The sequence below is a fragment of the Lineus longissimus genome, chromosome 4 (genome assembly GCF_910592395.1).
Source record: "Lineus longissimus chromosome 4, tnLinLong1.2, whole genome shotgun sequence".
Lineage (NCBI taxonomy): Eukaryota > Metazoa > Nemertea > Pilidiophora > Heteronemertea > Lineidae > Lineus > Lineus longissimus.
This window is the reverse complement of record NC_088311.1, coordinates 13640393-13659787: the sequence shown is the minus strand read 5'-3', so window position 1 is coordinate 13659787 and position 19395 is coordinate 13640393. Positions and strand designations below refer to the sequence as shown.

Below are 19395 nucleotides of genomic sequence, written 5' to 3'. Positions count from 1 at the left end.
GGAAACCACTGATGGTCAATTTACGCTACTTGACCCCTGTGACCTTGAAAAGTAGGTCAAATCAAAAACCCGGGTATTATGTGATGTAGTCTCATGAGTACTGTCCTCAGTAAAAATATCATGATTCTAGCTAGCATAATTCATGAGATATAGCCAAAAGTAGTTTTTTGCATGAAGCGCCCCCTGGGGCCAAGTGTAGGTCGAAAACCGTCAAAAATGCCAAAAGGCACAATGGTACCATAAGACCTTCAAACCACCTAGAGATGAAATGGCCAGCATTTATGGTTACGGATATATGCTCCGGAAACGAGATCAACGGACAGACGGCCCGACACATGCACGGACGAGTGCAAAACAGTCCTGTCTGTCTATAACTAATAGATCAGCTTTCTAAACACAGTGCCTACTCACCTGTTCCTCTAATAACAAGTGTGGGGTAGACCTTAAGTCCATCAGGTCTGAAAGCTGGATTGTCAAAGAATTCCTGCAAAGATGGATAAAATCATGCAAGCAGGTGGGGGTGCAAAGTATCAGAACTAGAGGCCCAAGGGCCTGGCGCTCAGCTGGATGACCTAATAACATAGGACTGAGGGTGTAAAGTAGTAAATATCAGCTTTATACTACTGTTTGAAGGTCAAGAGAACACGTTATACCACTAAGATTTCCAATGCAGAGCTGCCAGCTGGATGAAATATGATTGAACTAATCAGCCATGGTATGTAAATATTACAGGAGGCAACGGAAGATATCCCTAGTTCAGTATGTTGTATCGGTAGCTTTACAGAAAAGAAGTGTCAGAGAGGATGAGACTTCTCCATGGACAACTGTGGTATGTCCAGGCTGGGTTGTACAGCACAAGGACACAAAATGCTGTCTGTAATTGAGAGGTACCCTGATTTAACAGAGGTCAAAATAAATAGAAATGACCAGTTTGGGACGAACACCACTGTCTTTTTTTTGATAAGGTAGAGATTACAGGAGTCAACAAAAGTAATTTTATTGAGAGAAATTGACCTGTCCTGCAGGTGATTGGAATTTACAATACAAAGGGTCGTTTCATATTTGAAAATCCCTTCATAATCAAGGGCTACCTCTGACTAAAACAGCACCAATAAACAATAGACCACCAATTTGACCCCAGCTCCAAACTGCGGGAAAACCCAAGTCCAGCAACCAAAAGTACCAAAAATACATTTTTGTTTACATTTGAACTGCACACATGCGTTTGTTTACAATTTCCCGCGAAATCTCGAAAATCAGGTGACCTGCAATCGTGGATTGAAAATAACATTTATCTGGGTTCAGCAGGTCAGCAGGTATACCGGCTGTTCCAATCATCCCCCTACAGCCAGCTGTTCAAAAGGTAATGTTATTCACCCCACAGGGAGTGCAGGTAATTGATTAAGCCCCTGCATAACTTAACAGCAATGGCTTGGCTTCTGTGAGTGGTAAGGAGAATTGACAGTGTCCGATTAAAAATCCCTCATTTCTGCTCCGCTGAAGTAAATTTTTGAATAAAACCAAGACGTTGCATCAGGGTAAGGTGTCACCACCATTCATGCAAAATTTCAAGGCGATCCAACGCCTCTAAGTGTGACTTTATTCGTCCCCCTTCTAATATTATTATATAGAAGATTTAGACCAGCGATGACGTCATTTCTGGTGATTCCCTACGTTGTCCAATGAACGCTTTTTGAAGTGTGCCATTTGGCATGCATTAGCAATGTATTTTATCAGCGCTGACAATTGCCGAACAGAATGCCGCAGCTCCGTCAATTTGCAATCAATTTTTATGGGAGTAACATTATTGTGTTGCTTAAAACGTCTACTTTTTACTCATGTAAGAATCGTAGTACTAAAAACTAATATGCAAACAGAATCATGCCAATTCACTGCACATACTGTGGGAATTCTCCACTTCAAAATACATCGCGAACAGAGCGTGCACTTCCGATATCGTTTTCACAGAATTGTGACCAAATTTTCAAGAACTAATTTCTGAAAGTATTCCCTTAAGACCTTATGACTACCCACTGAAAGGAACTAGTGATAATATCGCCTACTTGACTACTTTTTAGCACAAAATTGGTTACTTGTTGCAAAATCAATCTTCCATCTTTACACTGGTCACAGTGGGTATGCTGAAATATTAGTCTGGTTCCCTGGCCAATTCAATGCGCAGAATACAACTGCGCAACTATACGTCATAACCCGGGCTTTTGAATCGTCAAAAAATCTGTCAAATGTGCCTGTAGCGCCAACTGGCGGTGAAAACTAAACTAATTCCACTACAAGTCAAAATGAAAAATTATTAAAAAATATTCGGCCAGATTTGAAAACAATATTTCCTCTGTGGCCCGAGGTATAAAGGAAAGAAGTTCAAACTTCCCGATGACCTCATTCGCCGAATGTAGGTCGGATTGCGCTGATTTTTGGTTTCTGAGTTCCCCTTGGGCTACTCCTAATTTAGCAGCGTCAACAAAGTGCTGAGGTCTTACGGTTACAAAATGCCCAAAATTGACATGGAAGGATGGCAGGATGGCAGGAAGGACGGACACCATTCCCTTAGTAATATTACCAGCTTCGCTGACTTTGTCAGCTGAGCTAAAAATGTATGACCAGTATAGCTCATCCCAGGACCTAAATCTTACCAATTGAATTGTAAATAAATTACTAATTAAATTAGCTATTTATTGGAAATAATTTAGCAAGAAAAATCTCAGCAGTTAAGTTTTTAATAATTCATTTCTCTGATAAATCTTAGTAATTAGATGTAAGAGAAAAATTAGAACAAAAATTTGTAATTTTTTTCTTAGTGATAAAATTACCAATTTATATCTGTCAAGTTTTTTCTTACAAGGAACTTATATAGACTCAAAACGTTTGGTGGGAGAGCATTCGAGATTCTTGCTCCCCAAATGTGGAACACTTTGGACGCCACACTGCGACAAGAGACCTCATTGGCCACATTCAAAAGTTCTCTAAAGTCATTTCTATTTCGAGACTATTTCGGGGTGTGATTCAAACTAGGTGGGGAGCGCCACAGAACATTGCGACAGTGATATGGGGCGCTATAGAAATGCTAATTCTATCTATCTATCTATCTATCTATCTATAAGAATAATCTTACCAAGATTTTAATTGCTAATTTATTGGCAGGAGGAGTCTTTCTAAGATATATCTTACTATTAATAATCTTAAGTAAAAATTACTAAGTCATTTCTCAGCCAATAATTTTTCGTATACAATAGATATTGAATGGATTTCTTCTGACCCAATTAACTATCTGCTGGCTTGAAGTGATTACCAAAGATTTATGTCATAATCAAATACACTTTTAAACAGTCGCTCTGATTGTAGCCCCATTGAGTAATTAGTTTTTTGGCGAAGCTTACTCTTTAACACCAACAACTGAATTTATACTGCGTGCTACTATTTATTAACTTAGCTAAATGCATGTACTTCAACTGCCTCTCATATCTTAAGTGCTGATTTACATTGGGAAATTGAAATACATCTATATACAAACATCATACTCTACAGGGCCGCAGCGAGAGAAGATGGCCGTAATTAAAAAAGTGTTGCTGAAAATGAGAACGATATTGCGTGGTGTTCAGTTCTAATCTCACTTGACTACTATTTTAATGAATTAGTTCACCAAATGCGGCTCCATGAGTGTGCTTTAAGATGGTACAATACTGTATATCATACCTCAGGTCAAAATCCGTGAATCTCATTGGCTTACACCTGTCACTTGACAGGCAACATTTCGATATAACTTCTCCTTGGCCACAAAATTAAATTGCAATGTTACCCCCAGGCGGACTGGGATAGCGCCTTCACTTTCTTGTTATACCACAATACCAGTATTGCAATTTTTTAAGCGCTTTTGATTGTTATTCAATTTTTAGGCTATTGTAAGATATAGAGAGGATCACAGTGTATCGTCTTCAGAAATGATCAATAAATTATGTTTGGGACAGATTCATCAATTTGCTTTTTTTGTCACCAAGCAAAACACTCCCTATCAGGCTCTGCACCGATCACAGTCAGTCACACAGGTTAAAATTCTTGTGGAAAGCGGCAATCTTGTTGCTCAATTCCATTTGTGCTGGTGAATGACAAATTTTGATCAGACATAATTATTTGAACCGTTCAGTGGATTTACAGAACTTCACTGCACTTTATTTGTGGGATAAAACTATGAGATAGCGCTGCACACTTGGCAAAAGAGATCAGGTTATCATATGATCGTAAGTGTAGGTAGGAATTCAACCTGGATTTGCGAGTATCACCACAAAACAATACGTAATTTTTGTAAGTGCTTTCCTGTACATTTGAAACTTCACATTTTCTTTGATTTCTGTGCTTTCTCCATGCATTCCTTTGACAAGTTTGAGAATGCCCATGGAGCTAAGCCTGAATTTTATGACTAAATTATATATTTAAATCATTGAACAGAACGTGGGTTGAGCAACGGCACCAACACCCGCCCAACATTGACGAACTGTAGTTCCAGTGCGGATGTATATAAAAAGCATTAAGTGGGACTAATCCCGCAGCTATGGCAACCAAGATCGATGCAAAATGAATTATGGGGCAAATTCAAATGCTGCTCGCGAGTTACGGGGGGGGGGGGGGAAGTCTGTGAATGTTTCGGAAATCCTTTTTTTTTAAATAAGTATTTCAATTCTTGATGGAGTTCAATTCAAGAAAATAAATTGGGAATAAGTTTTTTTGCTCCCCTAAACAGTTCTCCCTGAAAATTCTAAAATCTTCGCAGATGGGTTTTTTGATGTGCCGATAGCTCTATTATTGCCAAGACAAGCAACCTTTAGTGCCCCCCTGCAGAACATGCAGTTCCCAAGCCACCATTCTTTCGTGTTCAAGGTGCTGCTCCATTGTCTCAAGGTGCTTCGTGGACTAGCCCCTGGCTACTTAAATCTCCCACTTGCAGAGGCCACTCACCACACGAGGTCGTCAATATCCTCTGTCAAGTTGCTGCCAAAACAAACTGGGACCTCGTTTGGCGACAGGGCTTTCTCTGCCTGCGCTCCATCTCTTTGGAATCAACTCCCATCTCATATTCAGGATGCTTCAGATGATCTTATATTCAAATGTCAGTTAAAGACCTGGCTGTACGCGAGGCACTTTGAGGGGGCAGCGCCTTGAGCACAATTTGTTCGGTGGAAAGGCACCCCACACAAATTTTATAATGTAATGTAATACTATACTGAAGAACAGAAAATTTTCGCGGCATAAAATCACGAATGCACGGCGATGGACATATTCACGGCAAAATTTGTTTGTGAGTGAAGAATTTTTTCCCAATAAACAAGCATAGCGTTGAATGTCCCCCGTCGCTGTTGGTTGTTTTTTGAAAAATGTGTAGTTTGAATCCGTGTGTTGTTGGCTGTCATTGACTGAAAAAGTTTATGGTTCAGTTGGGTGTCCCAGTAACGTGAAACACCAAATTTCAAGCCAAAATATTTTGTCGTTCAGAAGTTAACCCAATAGAGCCAACTTTTTTTTTTTGCACTTTCCATCTATAACCACCTATTTTTTTAAGGGTTTCACAAATTCAGACATGAATTCTTAAAATGATTTTTATGTATTGTTCGACTTCAAAACCATATATTACAAGTTATATTTATATGAAAGGTCATGAACTAAAGAATTAAGATTTTCAAACATTTTGGTGGGGGGTCATTTTTTCGTGACCTTTGACCTTGACCTTTTGACCTTTGATGAAAAATCCTCTTTTCAGCCACATTCAAACTGCATAAATGTGTAACTGTTGTCAGTGTTACCTTGTGACCTGAATAAAATAAGAGGAAACATAGCTGATAGATGCTTTGAATGAACACCCGAGGCATAGCGCATAAAACATCTCCCAAACCATACCTCGATCACACGTGCATCTGTTATTGTTTACATTGGCGCCATGGTAATGCAAACAATGAAATCAGCTGATTATTGTGATGCAAATCTCACCGATTCTACTGTGACGAGGACATCGATGTCCGACTCTCCATCATCGAGGGGTCCTGAATCATCTCCTGAATCGTCAAATTCATTCAGTATTTCCTCCAAACGACGCAAATTCTTGGCCATTTCAGAGAACTCTCAATCAATACATGCAATATCGTTGTTGTTACACAAAAACAGAAGGAGGAGCCCGCCTCGCAATTTGGGGATTCCCCATGTGATTCCGCGAAACCTAGAATAGGAATGCGCATATATTATTCCATATTTGGATACCTAAGGGCATTCCCTTGATGATGTGAATATGATGACATAGCCGGAGATTCCCAAGTGGGGTTTTCCAGCGGATTTAAAGGCCATCGTCGATATGGCGGTTCAGGGCGGACGTGGCGACTCGTAGCAAGGCGGTTCAGGGCGGCAGTGGCTCTATTGGGTTAAGAGCGGAAGGGAATTTTCATGATTTTCAGGAAGTGCCCCCTATGGGGCAGAAAAATGTATGAAACTAAAAACTTGAGAGATATATCGTGTACCTTTGTTAGCCTAGTCTACCATAAAGATTTGGTAAAGATCGAGAAATATTAAGCGAGTTCTAACACTTTATGTGTTTTTGGTTTTGAACCACTAGCGGCCAAATCCACAATGCAACTCGGCCGATTTTTCGACGCGACACACCTTTGGCCCACCCTCTATCAGCACACGAAATTTCAATCTAAAATATTTTGTCGTTCAGAACTTACAAAGTGGAGAAAATGTTTATGATTTTCAGGAAGCGCCCACTACAGGGCAGAAAAATGGATAAACCTAAAAACCCGGGTGATATATCGTGAACCTTTGTTGGCTTAGTCTACCATAAAAATTTGGTAAAGATACTTTGTGTTTTTGGTTTTGGCCCCCTGGCGGCCAAATGGAGAATCAAACTCGGCCGATTTTCAACGCGACATACCTTTGTCCCCCCTCTATCAGCACACGAAATTTCAATCCAAAATATTTTGTCTTTCAGAAGTTACAGAGCTGAAGGGAAATTTCATGATTTTCAGGAAGCGCCCCCTATAGGGCAGAAAAATGAATGAAACTAAAAACCCGGGTGATATATCGTGTATCTATGTAAGTTTAGTCTACCATAAAAATATGGTAAAGATCGGACGAATATTAAGTGAGTTCTAACACTTTGTGTTTTTGGTTTTGGCCCCCTGGCGGCCAAATGGTGAATTAAACTCGGCGGATTTTTCGACGCGACACACCTTTGGCCCACCCTCTATCAGCACACTAAATTTCAATCCAAAATGTTTTGTCGTTCAGAAGTTACAGAGCGGAAGGGAATTTTCATGATTTTCAGGAAGCGCCCACTATAGGGCAGAAAAATGAATGAAACTAAAAACCCAGGATAAATATTGTGTATCTATGTTAGCTTAGTCTACCATAAAAATATGGTAAAGATCGGATGAATATTAAGCGAGTTCTAACACTTTATGTGTTTTTGGTTTTGGCCCCCTGGCGGCCAATTGGAGAATCAAAATCGGCAGATTTTTCGGCGCGACGAACCTTTGGCCCACCCTCTATTTTGTTGTTCAGAAGTTATAGAGCGGACAAGAAACGTGCGTCCAGCGAGCGTCGAACGGCGCAACATTTTGCCCCCTACTGGCCAGGCATGTGATTGGGATGATTTTTAGTGGGACACATCTTCAGATGTCCTTTACTCCTTCCACCAAATATGGATTAAATTGCTTGAGTCGTTTAGAAGCTGTAGGGTTGAAACGAGCACAAAGTTGGTGCCATGTACTAATACCATGTCCCCCCCCACACAAGCTCCGGGGGACAATTAGATATTGTATTTTTGACCGAAAACTCCTAATATTGAATGGGCACTGGAGTATACCTGTCTATATAGTATACTCAAATCCACTGTCAAAGGGTCTCAATGAATGGAGTTATTAAGCCTGTGGCACACAAGGATGGGCATTAATGAGTTGGAAGTCATTGAAGAGGAGTGGAATTTGTGTTTGTTGGGTGTAATTATGAGACGTGCTAATTGCACAAGGTATATGTCGTTCCCGATTAATCACCTCTTTTTGTATATGGTTTACCAAGCCGAGCTCGACCAGAATCTTTCCACTCTGGCTCGACATTGGGTCTAGCTCTGTGCAGTGCCAGTGGAAAAAAAATGACATGGAATCTTGCCAAATATTTGTGATAGTCGCGAAAATATCCTGAACGTGAAATATTTCCTGTTCTACAGCATGGACATGTGTGCCAGGTGTAGAAGTCTAAAATGTCTTAGGATAGATTGTCCGGCATTCTTTTACGCACTTTAACCTCGGAGCTTTTGACATTAATGGCCTCTATAGAACCACATACCATGAAATGTCAGAATAGACTAGGGCCGGACACTTTTTCCAGGGGGGACATTTACTACCTCTACACCGGGTTCTGTGTGTTCCCATGAGACCCAAGATTAAATTATTCATTGTGTCTCAGTTTTAGTTTATAATGCCTCTTGAGGTAAGTGTAGGGACAGAGATGACATGACAAGCCAGCGAGAAGCTCATTTCTGTGTTGCACAGGACGAAATAACATGGTGTTCAGGTTTAAGAATAGTATATTGATGACTCAGTTACAACCAGAATGCAGGGATTAATTCACTTCAATAAGTTCTGCATGGCGTTCAACAAATGTGGCACTCTTTCAATTCACACATCAATGGTACCTTTTTACTGAGTGGTAGATGGTGAAAAATTCCCTGAGCCGCTGAGCCGCCCATTACCGCCCGCAGCCATGCTCATTCTGTACACACGATGACATTACAAACAGGTGCATTGATCGTCTGGTAGTCGTAGGACTGTGCACAGTGTCTCCATCTTACATTATTTTCAAGAAATAGGTCAAAACGTCGAACAACGGTTTTGTCACTCAACAGATGGGGTTCTTAAAACGTCGAACAACGTTTTTCGGCACTCAAAGGGTTAATGACAAACCAAGTTGCTATCCCTCTAAGACTAATGTTTTGATCAGAGTACAGGTGATAAGATCACTTTGACAGGTTATTTCATGAAGTTCACCAAATTTTGCTCTGCAAGTGCCTTTAAAGATGGTATGATACTGTAATGTTACTTGTTGACAGCATTTCATTAGGCAGGTTAACTGTCCCTTTGAAGGCAAACCAGTTCCTATCTTTCACAGATTGAAGTAGGGGCTATAATAGCATTTTAGAACCAACTGTTAAGTATGAGGTCTGTCCTGATTGCTGCTGCCACCTGTACGGTGGAATTGTAACTGTTAAGCACAGAGAATAAAGTGACTCAGCAAAGAGGAACCATGTTGTTTGTGTCCTCCTAAATTTAGCTCCAACAAATCAGGCTGCAGTCCGCAAAATTGATGCCGAAATTAAATCGAACATAAATGTCTTTTAGATAAGTATATTGTAAACCATTTGAGAGACATTTGTAAACTGAATATGGCCAATGAGAACAGGAAAAAGAGGTTGAAAATATCTAGAACTGCATGCGAAAGGCTGGCGAACCCGATCAAAGTAGGTGGTTGACCGTACTTTGGGTGAAGGACATGTAAACATGTCAGAGGACATAAAAGAATTTGAGCAGTTTTTGAGAAAAGTTTACAATATTTAAACAGAAACAAAATGTGAATTAAATGAGAGAGAATTAGAGATTGACTCACACAGTACATGGCGGAAAGCAATGAGCTAGAGGCCTATCGGCCAGAGAGCTTCGCTTGGTCCATCTGATTTTCCATATAACTTCATATGTATCACTATTATAATTGACGAGTTGCACTTAGCGTTGAACACCTTAATAAGCCTGGTTTTACCTCTACTGTCATCCATTATCAACTGACATGATGTAGTTTTACACAAGGGAGGTTAATAGGTATGTTTGAGTACTTTGAATAAAGTCATTGCAACAATATCATGCATTTTGTAGTCCAGTTTTCATGATCACATCATGTACAGTAGTTAGTAGTTGCAGTAGTTGTTTGTTGTTGTTGTTAGAAGTATAAGTAAGTAGGGGATTCCAGTAAGGCCGCATCATAGTTTACTGTTAGCAACAACAACAACACTGGAGACATTTTACACAGAAAAACAGTGGAATGTTCCCAATGGGAGACAAGATTTACGCACACAACGGTAACTTAAACCATTCTGGCGCTAATCGCTGGCTGATATCGAGTACATCACCAGTCTGCACCATCTTGGTTTTCCGAGAATTGGTTTAGCATTGTGGACGCCTGTACATCATGTACATGGTTACATAGTTCCGTTTTCAAGAAGTTTTACACTCATGAAAAAAGTGTTACTCACAAACCAGCACCCCATTTACACCAAACCCACAACATATTAACACCCACACAATCCGATTTCTATACCTCGAACAGCCCGCGCCACGGGTATATGCTAGTTCATATAATGAGCGCGGTTATGATTTGAAGGTTGTAACAGTTGGTAAAACTTACAAGTTGCGATGGTGATCTTTAGACTGTAACAACCCAGTTGCTGCATGCTCACAACTAGCAACCGCAGTCTGGACCACTATTACACCAAATCCGTTGAAGCCGGAGAGAAACCAGTCCAGTCACAACCTAAGGACAGCAAGTAAATTCAGTCTGGACCTTTACATCAGGGACATATAAACAGTAAATGCAAGGTCAGCACTAAGTCCCTAGGGTATGGTTGATAGGCCGGCCATCTACCAACACACCAAATTTCACTTCAAAAGATATTATCGTTGGGAAGTTACAGAGCGGAAGGTTGCACAGAAGCGCATGGTTTTCAAGAAGCGCCCCCTGGGGAGAAAAATAGCTTAAACTGCGAAGTCGGCTGACATATAATGAACCCTTGCTAGCTTAGCCTACCATAAATATTAAGTAAACATCGGGGGAAAAAAAGGCGGGTTCTAACACTTTTTGTGCTTTTTGTTTTTGCCCCCTGGTGGCTAAGTTGAAAATTAAACCTAACCCATCCTCTAGTGGCACACCTAATTTCACGCCAAAATATTTTGTCATTACGAAGTTACAGAGCAGAAGGGAAAACATGTGTCAGGCAAGTGGTGCAATGTTTTGCTCCTTACAGGCCAGACCAGAAATCAGACCGGAATGATTTTTGGCGGGACGCATCTTCAGATATCCTTCACTCCTTCCACTCAATTTAGATCGGATTGCTTGTGTCGTAAAGCTACAGTGTAGAAACAAGCACAAAGCTGGTGCCAGGTACTGTCCCCTACACGAGCTCCAAGGGACAATAAAAACATCGTAACTACTGTATGATGTAAGAATATTAAAATTTTAAAGAGGGCAGACGAAAATTTAAAATTTAAAGAGGGGCGGGATGTTACAAGAAGGATGGATTTTACCGGCGTGCCACCCTTTTTTATGCATAATGCATAATCCCATCCTGTACCCAGAGGCACAACAAAAGGTCATTGGCATAGTTAATAAAAAACAGTATGATCTGGCATCGAAAAGCCCGTTTGATTGTTCGGTGATACCAAACGAAGTGGAAAGAATTATATCATCTTTAGCCAAGAATAAATCAGCTGGGTATGATGGTATTACAGGAGAGCACTTACAGTATGGCCTGTCTGTCACTATAGTGGTTGTTCCACTACAGAAAACTCCGGAATGTCTTCGAGTTTATTCTTGTTCCATTACAGAATCTCTGGCTTTATTAGGCCCGGAACTAATAACACTTGGAACTATTTGACACGGAGAGCATCGGTGCGTTTTTAACCTAGATCAATAACACTGGAACTATATCTGTTGTTTAGATTCAGCGATTGGTGGCTCGACGATCGTTTAATAGATACCCATGGTGTATACTCGGAGGTAGCGGAGGTAGCGGAGGTACCAAAACAAAATACCTGGGTTTTTCCTCGACGACCTTGTAGAACATGGCAGGTATTCTAATGCGTCATTTTTACGTGAAAGTATAGTTTTAACATAAAGACACATGCATAATTCAACAGAGTTCTTCATTTTCTAACCAGCTGAGGCAAGACCACCATTGATTTTTTAAGCCTTTTAGCAGTTCAATTGTCAATGTTTGACCGCGACGCATCAAATACTGCATGGGGTTGTGAATCTGAAATTTTGATATGATATTCTGGATAGTCGGGCAACTAAATGGTGAAAAGTAAACTGGTAGTTGACTACGGAAATTTTTTGATAATCGAAAAATTGAACAGACATTGATATTGCCACTCTTTTCAGCCAACTCGCAGAAAAATCTCAAAACACGCCCCCTTTTACCAAATCAGTAAAATTCAAAATTAATTTTCATCAAATAATTTCTTTATATCTGTAGACTTGCCACAGCAACTATTTTTTCAATACCTCTCCAAATATGTACTTGATAGTTAAAAACATACTCGCGTCTAATTGATAGGTCTCGACCCTCCAACCTATGAATATTCATTGGTGGTATTGTCTCGGCTGTTGATCATGCCATGGGCGCAGCCTTTTTGAAAATAGTAGCCAATATTTTTACCTCCAGGAGCATTTCAGTCATTGGAGAGCAAATTCAGGTTTCACCATCTGTCGCCGAGTCTATTAACCCTTTCGGACCCAACACCTAACCCACCCATCTACCCAGGCCCAAAATGGGGATTTTTAGAGCTTTTTTCTGCTGGCCTGGTGTGTTGAAAATAAGAGAGGTAGAGGAAAATGACTGCTTGGGTTGGATAGACAACTAAATGGAGAATATTTTGGTAGGGAAAAAAAAAAATTTTTTAATGCTAATGAGGTCATGTGACCTCATTAGCATATTCTCAAAACTGTCCGCAAATGATTTTTTTTACTTTGAAAATTCTTGGCTCTCTTAGTTTCAAGAACCACGAACAAAAACTGCATGGAATAGGTAGGGGGTGGGGCATCTTCATTTTCACACATTTTTTTTTCAATTATCTTCGAAATTATGATTTTGGGGACATTTTCCTCATTTTTGGGGGAAAACGTCAAAATCTGACGAAAACGACATAATTTCATATTTCAGCCAAAATAAATGGTAAAAACCACTTCTTTTGTTATTATATCTTTATTATAACTATTAGAACTTTGAAACTGTGATAAACAAATTGTTTTTACCTGATATTTAGGTGAAAAAATACAAGATCACGCTGTTTTTGAATTTTTCACACCCGCAACTGCGACATGTAAGATTGTATGATATATGGTCCGAGTGGTCGAACTCCCAGTCCGAATCAATGTTTTCCCCATCTGACAGCTCCATATCTTCACCCCCCAGGTCTAAATCGGACTCGCTATCATCAATGAGCGCCGCAAGAACATCTTCGGTAGACAAATGTGCTTTCCGTTTTGCCGCCATATCGCCACGCTGCTGCTCTACAATGCATGGAGTACAAATGTCTACTACGGCCGTATATATCGGTGGGGAATCCCCGAAACCAGCGAGACTGGTTTCATTGATTGTAGACATTGGCTTGATAGGCAGTTCGAAGATGGCAGCACCGTAATTTGCTAGTTATCAATGATCTTCTGCATCAACCGCCCCACGGTTGCTCGGGTAATTACGGTGGGGTCAAGATCAACCGTGTCACGGTTGCTCAGGTCCGAAAGGGTTAACCTTACCTGTAATTTTGTAGTGGAACAAGAATCATGAAATGTCCGGAACTAATTAGACCCGGAGAACCTCCAGTTCCAAAAAAAATTGGGTTAAAAAGCTGTAATGAAAGTGTGACCACTGTGTAAATATATGGCAAATATTTATTCAATGATCCTCTGTTGGGGTGTCGTCAGTTAAATGGGGTGTTGTGCCTCAAGCATTCTGTCTTGGTATAATAATCCCAGTCCTTAAAAAGAGCACTTCAGATCCAAACTGTCCAAAAAATTATTGTCCAATAGCACTTAGCTCTATACATGCTAAGATCTTGGAGAGTTTCATGATTCCAGGGGACAAGTCAATTGATAACCAGTTTGGTTTCAAAAAGGGTAAATGTGTTGAATTTGGTTGCAAGCTTCTGCACGGCATTGCCTCAGTTGTTAGTCACTCAAAATCACCCATATTTGCATGAGCATTAGATGCTGAAAAATGTTTTGATAGTATTTGGCATGATGGATTATTTTTTTAAAGCTGTGTAACAAAATTCCAGATTCCCATTGGGTCCTTTTATGAACAGGTATAGTAAATTATTGGCAATTGTAAAATAGAATGGTGAATATAGTCAGCCAATACCAGTGATGCAGGGTACTCGTCAGGGGAGCATACTCTCCCCTCACCTGTTTAAGATTTTTCCTGAATGACATGTTGTTAGCTATATCAGAAGCCAAGAGTGGTATCAACATTAATGGCGATATTTATAATTCTATAGCATTTGCGGTTGACGTAACTCTATTCATACCGACAACTGTTGGATTACAGAAGCTTGTTGACATTTGTGTTGATTACTCCTTTGAATGGCGGTTTAAGTTCAATGTGGTAAAATCACAGTGTGTGATCATTGGAAAACATGATTTGATTGAAGAACCAAAATGGTATATATACGGTAACCCCTTACAGAGTGTTAATCAGGTGGATAGTTTTGGTGTGTTTTCAACAACATGGGTAATAGTAATGACCATGCAGAGCAGAGATTGAAGAAATGCAGGGGAGCATTCATTGCTAATAGAGAGAATGGTATGTGCTACCCCGGTTTGACAACTGAAGCAAAGGTGTGTCTATGGAAAACCCCGGTGCTCACTTATGGATGTGATAACAAGTGGCCAAATAAATTGTATGAACACTTTGCAGGGTAATCTGATAAAAGAATCCCTGAGGCTGAGCAGGCGATGTCGATCGATTCATTTAATGCAGGCCCTTGGTATTCCCCCAATTGGGAGCCAATTGTTCAAGACACAATGCAATCTGTTTAAACGAATGGTGCTTTCTGACGCTGTGTGCTAAATGTTTCACCGTAAAATTTTATCTAAATACATTTTGGGGAATGCTGCCCACACACACTATTTGGCTGAATGGTAAAAGCTGGACACTCCCTGTTGGATGTACTCTTTGGTACTGATGAGTGGTGATGAGTAGTGATGAGTAGTGATGGTAGTGATGAGGGCTGGACAGTGGATTCTATTTGGTCCCACTTCCACTCCTTTACCTATAACAACGGGGGCGACCAGCTTGATATTGCTAGGCTTCCATTGAAATGTTTTTAAGCTGTCGAAATTTAAATTTTAAGAATTGTGTGGTATGTATTGTCTTATCGATTGTATTCATATAGGCCTAATGTATTTTATCTTTTCCCTAAAGATGGGGTTCAATAAATTAGATTAAATTGAAAAATAGCCAAGGAGAACACTGGATATGTAGAAACTGTAACAAAGTTGCTTCCTAACTTCGATTTCTCTATGCATTCTTTGATGCCTCTATCTTCCTCCCGTCTCTCACTCCATTCTCCTTCTAAGCCTACTTCACCTTGTCACCACACCCTGACTTCATCGAATCACGCCAGGGGCGAACATCTCATCCTCCTGCGCCATAGTTAAACCAAAATTAAAAGTCCAAATGAGGAGTGACACAATAAAACATTATTGGTTGGCCTTGCAATTACGTGTATTCTACACAGCTATAAGTTTAATTTCTTCTGATTAACTAATACATGTACGATAACAAACTATATTCAGCATCCACATTGATCAGTAAATTTGAATCCTTTGTTGTGAATAAACAACCAATAGCATCTCAAATTCATTACCAATAACCTAGTTTCTCTTTAATGCAAGCTTTATTGTGGAAAGAAGATCGTCTAAAAGTCCAAAGATGAGATTTCCTCTTTTATCGAAAATGGCAAATCGGAAGGGTGAGATCAAGGATTAGTACTCAAATCAGTTTGTAATATGTGACAGTCGTTCCTTTCACAATACATGTTCTTCTACATATTGGATACATTTCAAGAACTAGGTTCACATTGCCCTGCTTAGAATAAATTGATGCTGACAATGGACATAGTCCATTCAGATAGATAAGCCCCCGTGATTAAACCACAAAGTGAATATTCAATCATATTAGTGCGCTGCACTGTCAACCTATATGTATTTAAATTTTCATTAATTTGCTTAACTGAGTGCAATCGAAATACATTTTCATTGATCTGCAAATTATGTACTGTTTTACGATGTTTTGTGTCTTCATCATCATGTATATATTGTGTTTAATTCTGAACTAATGTTATCTTTTGGACATAATGTAAGAGGTCCTGGCAACCTGTTTTATGATCCATTTATATTCATTTTTCAAAAGGAAGTTATTTAAATTAAACTTTTAAAAAACTAAACAAGCCAATTATGGTACCGGTACTAGCTAAAGAAAATTGATAAAAAATAGATATTGAAATTTGAACGACGCAAAAGACTGAAATTAACATGCTGCGACTAGCTTTGACCGAAGAATGACATCTTCCACAATCACTGTTGGAGTACGTCACGCCATGTGACGGCTAGAAGTCTCCCACGCAATGTGACGTCATTGCCGATCAAATGACGTCATCAGCTGGTTGGTCTCGCCAAAATGTGGTCGGGTAGGGAACTCCGCAGAGTATTTTGTGGCAGAATTCTTCAAGACTAGTAAGGTTTCTTTAATTGTAAACTCATCAGAAACCAATGTCAGGTTTTCACGGTTGCTAATGCGTGTGTTCATGTAGCTGGTTCTCTAGGACAAATATTGAGCCAGGGCCTGGTGGTTGAAGAGTAAAAACCCTTGGCTTACCAGAATAATTATGTTGGTAAAGAACCCTAGGCCATATAACACGTGTGGCCTAAGAACTCCACTCGCTGAGGCGACATAATTGCAGCGCAATGTTGGTCTTCTGGCTGGAGAGCCTATGTTAAATAATCTATACTATAATGCGCGTTGTGGCCGCTAAATAGGAGGCGATTTTTGTTTCAAAATTGGGCCTCGGAAATGCGTCGAATTCTTGCAACTTTTGGCTTCGTAGGTGTGGATCATAAGTAAGAGTGTCACTGAGGGTGTCATACGTCGAATATCTTGGTGGTTTTGGAATAAATAACAACTTTTCAGAGAGCACGTCGACTGGAGAGCTCCGCTCATTCTCAAAAGCATACACAAACTTCACGCATATTCTCCCTGCCACATCAGTATTAGCTTCCAGCACGTATGTAGTGCTATACAACCTGGTCCATGGTGCAGGGTATTAGCAGGGAGATTAATGATTAGCCTATTCTATTTTAGTTCTATTCGAGAAACACTGACCGGAGTGATAAGGCAAATTCTGCAGGGTGGCCTACCGGAACATGCAGTCAGGGTATCAATAAACAGTTATGCCAGGATGGACAAAATATGTACAGTGGCCAGCGCTTGCTCTTTGATTTATTCTTTACTGATTGATGTTGTCAGTTTGAATTGCGTTCTGCATCTCTCCATGCGCCTGGCTTTGGTCCGACAGTGGCATTGGGTACGGGAGTGGGTAGGTGATATGCCTAATATGTGAGGCCCTTATTTGGAACAGGACCTGCTGTCACTGGTCTCAATGCATTGTGCAAAATAGCGTACTCCAATCAATCTATTGGGGGTTGCATGTAGATAGCAGCAATAAGTCCCTAAATGCAGTTCATTTCGTGTTTAACCTTTAATAAAACTTCAGTAACGTTAGAAATTTAATGTAGTTCAATCATCGTGCCCATTTAACTAATGTATATTACATTTCAACTTTGCCCGCTCCATGGGTATATGCTAGTATAGATAATGATGTGATAACAAGCATGGAAATCTCGGCGTCTACAATGTTTTGTAACAAATTTTAATCTTATGTCATTGTCAACGTCAGTTTGCTTTGGAATCTAGCTGGTTTCAGTAAACAAGAAAAAGACCAATGAGTTTGATTTTGTTCAGTAATCCATTCCGCAATTTAGAGTTCGCGAATGCAAAGCATTCTCCAAGCAGACATGATATTCATAAAGCACATTCTCTCTGCCAGCATTAGCATCCATATTAGAAAGTCACTGTACATACAGATTGCGCCATATATTGGTGATTGGTACGAACGCTGGAGAATGAATAAAAGCAAAAGGCCCACAGGTAAGGCCCTGAGCCGAGAGTAGAGATGCTCACTTTTCTTTCCTGGGGCAGTTTATATAAATATTTCATTACAAAACTGAGGAAGAAATTTGTTTTTCAAGATGGCCACGTGCCAAATTAAAAAAAGTTAAATGATCAAGGGCCATTGTGCTCACCGTATAGATATTTGGTGGTAAGGAATTCATCCTGGTTAAGAAACAAGCTACATGTATAGCATATAGGTCAAACCAAAGTCGGTATAACATGTAAGGTATCGTTGCTTGGAGTACCTACCATAACTAGAGGCCTGGTGGCCTGAATTACTGGCGGAATGGAACAGCAAGGAATGAGATGAATGACAAGAAAATGTAGCAAGTAGTATATGCTTGTAGATGTGGACAGACTAGATCGAATCAAGCTTAGACAAATGGGGCTAAATTCATGAAGGGCGTTCAGCTTAAAACAGCGTTTAACTACTGAATAGACAGATTCAGGTCCTTCATGTAAATCTTCACAGAATATGAATAGGCCCTATAACTAATCAGACAGAAGTTACACACGTCTAACCCTTACACGCCCTTTATGAATTTGGCACCTAGGGTGGATGACAGTTGGGAAGGTTTTATTTGAACTGCAGTGAATTGAGGGATTCTTTTGTCACATCCGCTCTTCAATACTTTAGTGCCTTTGCTCCAACTGTGTTTAAGAAGGTCAGGGCAAAACTGCTCTTTCAATACCTTTAGTTTGATACCATTAACGCAACTGCCTTCCTCTAACAGTGTTTAAGTTGTTTAGTAGGTCATAAAAGTAGATCAGGGTAAACCTACTCTAAAACACTTTTAGTTTAATATCAAACACGGATGACATCATTCGCTTTAACCGTCTCCAAGTAGGTCAGTTGGTAATGAAAATGGGTTAGCACAAACCTACGGTTCATTACCTTTAGTTAATATCAAGCACGACTACTTTTGCTATAACAGTCTTAGAGTAGGGCAGAAGGTCGTAAAAGTAGGTCAGTACAAATCTCTCCTTCATTACCCTGAGTTTAGATTAGTTCTTGTGACACTGCCCTATTCCCTCCCATCAGGCTACAATGCTGTTACTTGATTGTGGCATGAGGCATGATGCCGTCTCTTAAATCACCATACTCCTTGCCTGACCTCTTCTGAAAATGTACTCAACTTACAGTTACAAGTTGCGGGAAATTTTCATGTAGAAACAACTTGGTTTCCTGGTATCAAATGATCAGATGCAGTGCTGTCTTTACACTGGCAGATAAACTAAACATAACGGACTTCAATTGCGTCATGGATGATTTACTTTCTGAGGCATTACCCTCGACCCAGGGTCGAACGCGACGGTAAAGGGGTAGGAATTCTAACTCGACC

At 40.1% G+C, this 19395-nt stretch overlaps 1 protein-coding gene across 6 annotated transcripts in view; it reads right to left on the bottom strand.

Moving 5' to 3' along the window:
* The window catches only part of LOC135485889 (elongator complex protein 3), a 680015-nt gene that overhangs the window by 429871 nt on the left and 230749 nt on the right, over window positions 1-19395 (bottom strand). For 2 of the 6 annotated variants that reach the window (XM_064768244.1, XM_064768246.1), the window contains exon 11: window positions 412-484. The exons of the other annotated variants lie outside the window; for them this stretch is intronic. In XM_064768244.1, the coding sequence (XP_064624314.1) occupies window positions 412-484 (73 nt within the window). The remainder of the gene's footprint in view (window positions 1-411; window positions 485-19395) is intronic. 6 annotated transcript variants of the gene reach the window in all.